General features: G+C 43.9%; 1 protein-coding gene across 1 annotated transcript; it reads right to left on the bottom strand.

Annotated features, from left to right (window-relative positions):
* Positions 1 to 248: 248 nt before the first annotated feature.
* rsbn1 (round spermatid basic protein 1) lies at positions 249 to 10,158 on the bottom strand. Its single transcript, XM_085782729.1, has 7 exons — positions 9,388 to 10,158; positions 8,216 to 8,889; positions 6,393 to 6,530; positions 3,386 to 3,528; positions 3,117 to 3,284; positions 2,897 to 3,005; positions 249 to 1,711 (listed from the first exon to the last, which is right to left on the bottom strand). Exons 1-7 carry the CDS (start codon positions 10,076 to 10,078, stop codon positions 1,157 to 1,159), a joined length of 2,478 nt encoding a protein of 825 aa, XP_085638855.1. The 5' UTR covers positions 10,079 to 10,158; the 3' UTR covers positions 249 to 1,156.
* Between the last annotated feature and the right edge of the window lie 369 nt (positions 10,159 to 10,527).

Genomic DNA, 10,527 nt, shown 5'->3' with positions numbered 1-10,527 from the left:
TCACACTGCCTGTGTGACATCATCACCAAAAACTCACTAACGGCTCCTTTTGCAATAACTGGACGTCGTCTCGCTCTGTAAAAACCTTCTCCTAGATCTACGTGATAAAAACAACTGATCTGATACCACAACGTTACACTCAGAAAACTGGATACAACCTTCTACAGCAGTGCCTTCATAGTGACATCACCAGCTTAAAACAAAAACAAAAGTGTGAATCTGTGGATTTTTTTTTTTAAAACCAAATGAAAAACATTGAGTGTGCCGACAGCATTCACATAATTCCCAGTGATAACGTAAAATAATATTTACATACCAAAATGCTGAAGACATACTCCACACCTGAAGAAAATAGTCACACTATTATTACTTCATAATATCAAGAGTAGTAATTATTTTGTCATTGAAGAGGAGCTCCTATAATTAGATCTTTATCTTAAATATCCCATCACTGGTTATAAACCATATGTTAAAGTTCAATCTCAAGAAAATAAATAAAATATCAAAAAACAGTTATCAACAATAAGAAAGAGGGAACTGTATAAAATGGTATTTAAATAAGGAATTGCGGAAATTATAAAGCAACTTATAAAGCTGACAAAGAAGTTTTAAGTGCTCATAGCGTTAAGAGATCACTATGTGATTTAAAGTCCTTCAAAATAAAAGACTAATTGTGTGGAATTTCTCATCTGTACTGGCGGTGGCCGATCACTGGGTACAGTTAGTCTACATGCCTCTGGCAGAGAAATTAATAAAGTAATAAAATGTCAAGAGCTTAGCTTTGACCAGAAATTTACCAGAAAAAGAAAAGAAATGTGTGTCTTGCAGTAAGTGGAGCAAGTTTTGTCAGTTTCAAAATAAAAGCTTCTTTACATGATACACTCTGGTTGGATGTAATCATGTAAAAAAAAAAAAAAGACTGAAATGAAAAAACTGTGATTTGGGTGAGAAGAAATAAAGAAAAAAACAAAACAACCCCCAACCATTTTTTACAGATTTAAAAAAGTGTGGAGAATAATTTAAGTTGAAAGGCTTCCTGATTGACAGTCAGTTGTCAGTTTTAGTCTAAAATTCCTTCACATACGCTCCTCCCATCGTAGAGAGAGAGAGAGAGAGAGGAAGAGAGAGGGGGGGGGGTTGCGAAGGGGGAGAAAGATCATTTCGGGAACTCGGCGGTGTGGCCAAAAGCTTTCGGTGGTGTCGAGGGCGTGCAGCCAGAGTGGACCGGCGGTAGGGCAAAGTGGGGGTCCTGGTAGGGTGGGGGCGGGTGGGTGGACTTGGTGGGCTGCGGGGGGGCCGGCTGAGGCTCCTGCGGAGGTGTCGCTGGCCTCTGGAACTCGGGTTCCTCAGTCTTGGCCACTCCGCCGTGGACGCTGTCGCCCTGCCGTCTCGCGCAGGGGGTGACGGTGGTGTCGGGCCGAGCCGGGGAGGAGAAGGAGAGCTGGCCCGTGGTGGGGCTGAGGTGGCTGGGCCGCTGCTGCTGCTGCTGCTGCTGCTGCTGCTGCTGCTCCTCCTGGTCCTGCTCCTCCGGGTGGTACTGCTTGAGGCGGATGTGCCAGGCCAGGCTGCAGACGGCCGACACCGTCTTGAACTGATGGATGACGTTCCTTGGGATGAAGTAGATGTCGTCGTCACACAGCTGCACCCGGACGTAGCGGATGCCTTCTCTCCTCAGCTGGTTGAGTTTGGCGTCGTCCACCCACTGGACGCACTGCACCGAGACACAGCAGAGAAGATTTAGATATATACAGTATTATTCCTTGTAAATCAGTGGTTCCCAACCTTTTTTGGCTTGTGATCCCATTTTGACATCCCAAATTCTGGCGATCACGTGCAGTCAGGTTATCGCGGGTGTCAATCAAGATGCGCCAGCTCAGATATTTCTATATGCTGCATTTTATTTGAATGTATTTGAAAGTATAGAATACAGTTGTTTAAGATTGTGTGTGGTGTTTTTAATCATAATTTTAAAAAGAATAATAATTCGTTTAAAAAATCAGTAATCTTTTTTCAGGCGACCCCATTTGAATTCCAGGTGACCCCACGTGGGGTCCCGACCACAAGGTTGAAAAACACTGCTGTAAATAGTATTAATATGTCTCCTGTGCCCTTATATGTCAATTGTTGGAGTTATGTTTATGCTCTTCATGTTTATTTTCATGGTATGTAGCTGTATCTAAAAACCAAGGCTAATTCTTTGTATGTGTAACAATTTCATATAATAAATACATCTCTGATTCACATACAGTGGAGAAAATAAGTCTTGAACGCGTCACTAGACTTGCGTGGTGAGCATGCATAGAGGCCATGGCGGTTGAGGTTTTTTTTTTTTTTTTTTTTTACAATTGTACCTGCTGACTCCAGATCTGTCTACAGCTCTCTGTCAGGGTTTCTCGGCTCTTGCACAACTCTTCTTACAGTAGTTTTCTTTCGATTTAACGGCACTTAAGACACGTCTCTAACTGATGCATCAGGATGTTCTACAACAGTTTCTGAAGGTCTTGAGAAGCTCTTTGCTTTTCCCCATCATGAGATGCATCTTGTGTGACTCCTTGGTGATGAGAAACCTTTTCATAGACATCAATTTGGACTAAACCAGCTGATATTACTTGACAGGGGACAGGATGACTTTCTAAACACTGACAGACTCCAGCTGCTTTCTTTTTGCGTTCAATACTTATTAAACACATGTATCATTTCACTTTATTACGCATTACTTAATTTTGTATCGACATAAATGTTTGGATTTCTTTGTATGTGTGCATTACTTGGGTTGTTGCTGACATCTGGTGAACATTTCATGTCAGTAGCTTGATTAGAAATATGTTTTCTGAGAAAAATGTTGACATTTTGTATTTTAGCAGCATGTGTTATCAGCAGTCATCTCAGCTCTGACCTGAGACACCGGCGGCTCGTACAGATCGAGCTGCAGCCTCTGGACAACTTCATTGAAGTCTCCAGCTTGGAAACACACGACATCTTTGGTTATCCGGGGTCGGTTGTTCCTGTTAGAGTTCGCAAAAACAAACAACAACAACAAAAAAATCACATGTTGAGTCAGCTTGTCCCTCCACACACACACCATGACAAACCATCATTTATTGTTTCCAACTCACCACTCTCCAAAGTGCACAGCCTTCAGCACCCCGACAGCAGCCGTGCTCTGCCAGTCAAAGCTCTGACCGACGTGATCGGCGTGAGCTTTGGTCCGGTCCTCAAACAGAACCTCTCTGGGCTCACTGGCTCTGGGCAGGTAATGCAGATTCTTTATCTCATTCATAGACCTGGATTAAAAGTATATACAGTATATATTTTGTAAGTATTCCTGATGAATGGTTCCATGACTTTTCTCTGAAGCCGTGTGTTTGTGTTTGTGTGTTTGTACCTGCGCCGTTTGAACGGAGACTTGGGCATGTCGGCCGTCGGTACCATCTGTTCTCCGGGTCGCACCCACATGATGGGCCCGTCATCACTCTGAGAGCGACAGTCCAGCTTCAGACTGGAGAGGCTTCCCCACGGCAGGGTCATCTGCAGTCACACACACAGAAACACAAACACAAACATAGCTGTCAGTGTCAGCCTGAAGGTATCTGAGCTAATGGACCAGAAAAGATATGTGACAGCTGGGAGGAGACACTGTTCAAAGAAAGGAGCAAACGCATGGACAAATGTCTCCAGGGAATCAGAGTCATCATCATCATCATCATCATCATCATCAGTGAGTGTGGTCCATCTTTTGGTGAGTGGCGTAATAAGAGCTCAGGATGACAGTGAACACTAAACCAGATCTTAACTCAGGTACAACAGTCTATCAAAGGAAAGAACTGAAAATATACAGACTTATGCTGCATTCAAGATAACTCGGAAGTCCAAACTCCAACTCGGAAATTTTTGACTTCCAACATCATAGTGTTGACACTACAGGTTAACTCGGAGAAGAAAAAACATGGATGCTCGAAAGGCGTTTGGCATATTTTGGCTGATGGTTGAACACGAAAAATATATACAACAGGAATTTGTGCTTGTTTTGGAAGCAGATGAAGAGGAGAGAAGATGCTGCAGGTGAGTGCACAGATAATAGAATAAATGTTATTTGCAAAGTGATATATGTCTATTGATGAGGGCTGCCATGTTTGGTTGCTGAAAATCGGAGCTCTGAGATGATGCCTGAGTTTGACACCGTTCAATTAATCTTTCACAGTTTGGAGCTCGTTGTTGTCTTGAACGCAGCATCAGCTCCTGGAAGTTCATCCATCATATCAGTGATGAATCTGTGAGATGGTCCTTTAATGCTGACGGCACCTCTAAACCCAAAACACTATTCATATAAACAAAAGAACAAGAGCCTGGGAGGAGTTTTTCCTACTTCTTTTACACATTTCACTTTATATTTCCACACTTTTTAAATGTACTTATTTATTACTAGATCTATTCATCATGTTTATATTATTTTTCACAGAGTAACTCATTTGTCATGACTTCCTGCTTGCCTCCCACCCCCTCCCATCAGGCCTCTGTCCTGTGTGTAGTGAGGTTATTATTGAATATCGGGGTGATGAAATGACTTGTGCATTGAACGGAGCATAATTTCCAGGCGTTGTGCCAACGACACGTGTGATAATAACGGAGCTGAAGTGCAGCTGACGACGTGGTTTGATAGAAACGTTGGTGTAAATGATGCTGGAGTCTCCACAGGGAGAGAGAGTGAGACCAACTTCTCCTCTAAAGCTCAGCAGGACGCTGCAGCCTGAGGTTAAACCAATTTATCAAAGGGTTTAATGAGAAGGAAGAAAAAGTATAATTTAAAGTTTGGGCCTGATCCAGCTTCCTCTGATCAGCAGTGGAGCTCCCACAAGTCACTTAGTAAATTTTAAGTGGAGTTTCCACCTCTGAGCTGCAGGGGAGGACGAAGTAAGCAGCGGTTCAGACGGGTCAGCCATAAACATTCACTGACAGCTGAACTCTGGAGAACTTTATTTTAATTACATTATTATTTATTTAATAGTGTGTGAACGTGATTAGTTCAGTTTTATAGTGTTGTATTGTGTTTTTATTAAGCACTTTGTTAAGGTAATGCTCTAATTTAGTTGTATTTTTAATGCAACGAAGATAAAGTGCCTTCTGAACTGAATTTCTGATGAAGTGATGAGCGATGCATCGGCAACAAATGAACCAAAGTAGTGCCACAACACTTTCTGAAGATGAAGATGTCTTGTCTGACTATGCATATAAACCCATTTCACCAACCTCGCTCCATTTAACGCCAGTTTTAATTTATCATATTTGATACTGTTTTAAGACCTCTACATCAGTGTCATACTTTGTACATTTTAGATACATTTTAAAAACGACAGATGTATGAAGTATGATATGAATGAAAATAAAAAATATGCAAATTGCTACTTTTTTCCCACATTGTTTGTCAGAAGGTCCAATTAAGACTCCACTTTCAAAGCGTTAATTCAAATTTTCCATCAATTATTTGATAATTCAGACTTTAAGGGTTCTGACAACAACTAAATTAAAAACACTGTTTCTTGTACTCCTTGTACCTCGACCCTGAGTCTCCTCTCTCTATAGACAGTAACAGTCACAACAGAAGCTGAAAAACGTGTAAAGATGTGAATGTTGTATTTCACAGTCTGGCTAAAGGTGGAGAAGTGTCTGAACATTACTTATGTATTTATTGGCAGCTTGTTCATTTATTGTTTTTTTAATGGGTATTTAAGCACCTTTAATAGCACATAAGCACTTTTAACTTCATTTTAACATTCAATATATATTCTTAATTTTAATTCTCTTGTTTTAATTGGTTTTTTATTTTACTCTCATTTGTTGTCTGTCTGAGGCTGATTGAAATCAAACTTTTCACTTTATTTTTTTTGTTTTACTGTAGGACAAGTTTAACTACAGGTACAAACAACAAACTACCCTGAACCTGAACAGATTTGGCAGCGGCATAAACAAACACAACCTGACTCCTTGTGTTACCACGCCGCGATGAGCCCCAGATGTCGACGATAACGTGATGAAGCGCGTCTGGTACAGAAACTCTGGGTCTGATTCTGTGCGAGTGTGACTTGGTGGATGTTAACATTATTCTTATCAAGAGTACAACAGATTGAACAGATGTTACAACAATAACGATGCATCAGTAATGGAGCGTGGTCCTTGTACTCCTTAATGAGCTTCCTGAGAGCAACATACTGTATTCAGCATATTAAGTGTGAGTCTGGCCTGGAGCCTGGAGGACGATGCACAATGAGTTTAAGTCTGTCCCTTCTATCAGGTGGCAGATATAAACATTATTCAGCACAGAAAAATAAAGCTGGAGAACAACCTTTAGCCAGGTGGATATTGATAAGGATCAAAGAAATAACACTTGGTCTGACCTTGAGGAAGGGGGATTCCTCCAGCATGTCCAGGAACTCTGGGAAATAGTCTCCAACTTCCTCATCCACAGCTCCAACCAGGCTGATCTGCCTCATGGGTCCGGCCCGGTATGTTCCTGAACAGTAAGTACGGTTCACCTGAGACGGAGGGAACAGCTTGTGTTATTCAGAGCGACCCAGTTTCTTACTTCATATTAATTATATACAGGAGGACCATATTTGAACTGAAAACAGAATTAACCGTTGAGTTTTTCTTTCTTGTTCCACAGCTACAACACAGACGATGATGACCTTTGTAGCAAAAGAATCATCTGCATAATATTACCCTGTTACTTGAACACTGCCGTAATGAGAATATATTTTCTCTCCGTGGAGCCTGTGCTGTTTTATGTCCTGACCCAGAAAGAGCAGGAGATAAAACCGAGCACTTTGGTGCAATCATTTTTACCAATCATCCATTTACTCTCTGCTCTCTCCAGTGGTGAAAATGATCAAACTGGGTCTAATTTCCCTGCAGAAACGTTAAGAATGCTGAGCTGATCTGAGCCGAGCCCAGCTCCCCGTGTCCTCTGCAGATCTAACATCCAGACATCCCAGGCAGCTCTCTTTCTGCCATCTTTCCCGCCGGGCAGCGCCAGCGAGAGAGGCTGTAATCCCCACCGTCATCACTGGAACAGAAGCGACTCCATTACATATCTGTCTCAACAACTTGGCACCAGCGCAGCGTTCAGACTTTACAACAGTGAGTGTGTACTGTACTCTGGTCTCAATCAACGTACTACAGAGGTAAAACATGTACACCACTCCTCCAGCTCGGACTGGACCTTTAACTTCCTGTGCCCTTCCATATGGCTTTCTGCATAAGTGCATGTTTTTGAGCAGATACCATATGAACCCTCCTTAAAATAAAGAATTTAATCTACTAATCCACAGATGTGTTATTTCCTTCAACTAAAATCCACATTCCTTAAATTTATCTATTTATCTATTCAGAAAAAGTCTATTATGCACCCAGCTTGTTTTCCACATTACAACATGACGTCTGACTATAACAGGCAACAACAGCTGTGTATCCTGAAAGCATCCTATTATTATGCCACTGAACTCAATTCACTCTTACTGGACTATTAATGATATTCTATTATTTAGTTTAGATAAAAATGATTAATAAATGATTAACTAGTTGACTTACAGCCCCAGTCCACTTTTTATAAAAGGTATGCATACTGATTCTCTCAATTTTTCCCCACACTTGAATCATAATAATTAGGGGTGGGGGGCAAAATCAATACAGCACAGTATCTCAATATTTTAAATGGCAATTTTGCATCAATATACAGACGCCAACTATCAGTCTGAACAGACTAAGAAGTTTATCTTAGAAAAGAAAAAACAGCACACCACAAAGTTTTCATTTGGAGACTTCATTTGCAACTGAAACAAGCTAATAAACTACAGCATATTCTCTCAAAGGAGGTTAAATCGAAAGCAACTGGACTTAGTTATTATATTGCAATATTTTTTTTACAGTATCATATATCATATCACAGGGCCTCTGGTGACTCCTACCCCTAATAATAATAATAATTTTATTCATACAGCACTTGCAAGCAAACGCGCAATGTGCTTTCCAAAACTACAAAAGACTCATTAAAACAGAAACAGAACAAAGAGTGCATGTGCATAGAAATGTGCATAAGAATAATCAGTGTGACCCAAATTAAAAACACCTGGACCAGATGTTATAATGTGAGAGTTTGGGTTTATAACTTTTGCATCATTAGTGGAGGTGTGTTGGACCAGAGATCTTAATTCTCACATACCTGAGAATGAAAGTTGGCAATAGTGGTGGTCTCGATGTCCTTCTTGCCCAGTATCTCCATCTTGACCGGTGTGTTGGGGAAGTTGAAGGCAAAGTAGTCCAGGAAGTCTGGCAGGTAGGCGGCGGCGCTGTGCACCACGGCCAGGGCGTAGGACGCAGCACCTCTGGGCTTCTCAGCAAAGGCCAACTCCAGGAACTCCTGGGCGAAGCACTCCATCTCTGCCGGACTCAGACAGGCCAGCTCGTCGGCGTAGGCGTGCAGGACCGACCCCCCACCGTTGGCCTGTCTCTCCTCGTGCATGAGGCGTCCGCACCAGGTTCCCGTCTGGAGCGAGGAGCTGCGGATGTAGTGATCTTGGTGGGAGACGAAGGGGACGTGTCCCTGTTTGAGAGCATGGAGGTAGGGCTGGTGGCGGTCGATGCTGCCGTCTCTGCTGCCGGGCTGACGGACGCCTTCATGCTTCACTGTGCCGGGCAGAGACGGATCAGGACGAGCCGGCAGAGACAGGTCGGCTCCCAGCCCTGCACACACGGTCTGGACCGCCTTGTTGTGCACGCGACGCACCTTCTTGGTGCCGTGTTCATCCTCACGGTGCTTCTTCTTCTTCTTTTTCTTCTTCAGCAGATATTCCTCCAGCGTCAGGGACTTGATGTTCTCGTTATGAGGCCTGGGCTCTGACGAGGAGAAGATAAAAGGGAAAGTCAGACACTCAGGGCACATGATGAGAGGGAGAGAGAGGGAGAGAGGGAGAGAGGGAGAGGGGCGTGTTGTGGTTGGACGTCCTCCAGGTGATGCATGGTGTGTGTTGAATCATCAATGGTGATTCGTGATGGTCTGTTTCCCACACTCCACTTTCCAAACTTCTGGATTGACATGCACATTAAAATGATTGACACCAGACTGCAGGACATCAATTTCTGGACACCTACTGTATATTATCTGCTTAGGTCTTTATGATGTCACTATTACACAGGTGATGATGGACAGGTGTACAAATGTCAAAGAGAAAATCTGCTCTGACCAAAACATATTTTAGATTCTGTTCCAGGACTAAACCATTTTACATCTCTTACAACTTGATGCAACTCTCTGAACAACAACATCTAAGAAATATGGTATCTTTTTTTTATTTTTATTTTTTTTATAAATATTTATGTAATAAAATAACTCACCCTTCTTTTTCTCCAGTGCCGCATGCTTCACGTTGGCCTCGGCGTTTTCCTTCTTGAGCTTGAGCTTCGGGTCTTTCTCCCGGTGCTTCTCTTTAAAATCCTGGGGCTTGGCCTTGACCACTTTGAGGGGCGTGAAAGTGAAGAGCGCAGGTGGCTCCGGAGGCGCCGCTCGCTTCTTCTGCAGCTGCTCCGCGACCTTCCGCTGAGGCGGCGGCAGCGGCGGCGGCTTCTGCTGCTGCTGCTGCTGCGGCGCGGCAGGCGGAGGCAAAGTGGGCTGCAGGTTCTTCTTGGTACCGTTGCTGAGCCCGTGGCTGTGAGGGTGATGATGGTGTTGGTGGTGTTGGTGTTGGTGGCGGCTGTGGAGGACATGCTGCTTGTCCGCGCTGAAGTTGTGGGGCTTGTTGGGGTTGTGCTGCAGCTGATGCGGCGGCGGCTGGGTCCGGTGCTCGGCGTGTTGCTGCTGCTGATGGTGGTGTTGGTGTTGGTGGATGTGCTGCTGCTGCTGCTGGTGGTTCTGGTGGTGGTGGAGCTTCACTTTCTTCGCCTCCTTCTCCGCTCGCTCCCGTTTGTCCGCGGACGGAGACAGCTCCCGCTTCTTCTTCTTTTTCTTCTCTTTGAGGAGCCGCTCCAGGCTTCCTCTCACCTTCTCTTCTTCTACTTTCGCACGCATCAAGTCCACTTCAGCTGCCATCTTTGCACGTACAGTACATTTAAAGGACTCGGGACTCCTACCGCGCAGGTCCCCGCGGACAGTTTGTAGTCCTTACCGCCACGCATTTGTAGTCCAGTTCAATGTTTTGGCACTATAACGCACGCGCAACACGCGGAACTGTGGGTCGTGTAGTTTGTTGATATTGCAATGCGGCGCGGGAGTTGGAGTTTGTACTGTGCTGAACGCGTGCGGCTCTGCACGCACTCACTTCTGCTCGGCTGACGTCATGGTTAGTTGTGCAGCACGCGGCCACGGGAGGCGGCCGTTCACCGAGTCTGACTGACTGCAGGACGGTGAAGAGAAGAGGGAAATGAATAAAAACCACCGGGGTCGAACCCAAGTGTTGAGTGGTGTGTGTGAGGTTTTAACACATTAATATGTAAACTATGAACAGGAACTCATGACACATTTAATACCATGCTGTTAAA

Source organism: Trachurus japonicus, chromosome 7, assembly GCF_045865225.1.
Source record: "Trachurus japonicus isolate A0001 chromosome 7, Traja_1.0".
Classification (NCBI taxonomy): Eukaryota; Metazoa; Chordata; class Actinopteri; order Carangiformes; family Carangidae; genus Trachurus; species Trachurus japonicus.
Note: the sequence above shows the minus strand (reverse complement) of the source record. Positions and strands in the feature narration are given on the sequence as shown.

Bases quoted from the DNA above. Each gene is read 5' to 3' on its own strand.
- rsbn1 (XM_085782729.1), bottom strand. From the start codon at position 10,078: ATGGCAGCTGAAGTGGACTTGATGCGTGCGAAAGTAGAAGAAGAGAAG. The intron at 3,529-6,392 runs GTCAGACCAAGT...GTGTGACTGCAG, and splicing joins AGGAATCCCCCTTCCTCAAG to ATGACCCTGCCGTGGGGAAG. The intron at 3,006-3,116 runs GTGAGTTGGAAA...GAACTCTAACAG, and splicing joins GCTGTGCACTTTGGAGAGTG to GAACAACCGACCCCGGATAA.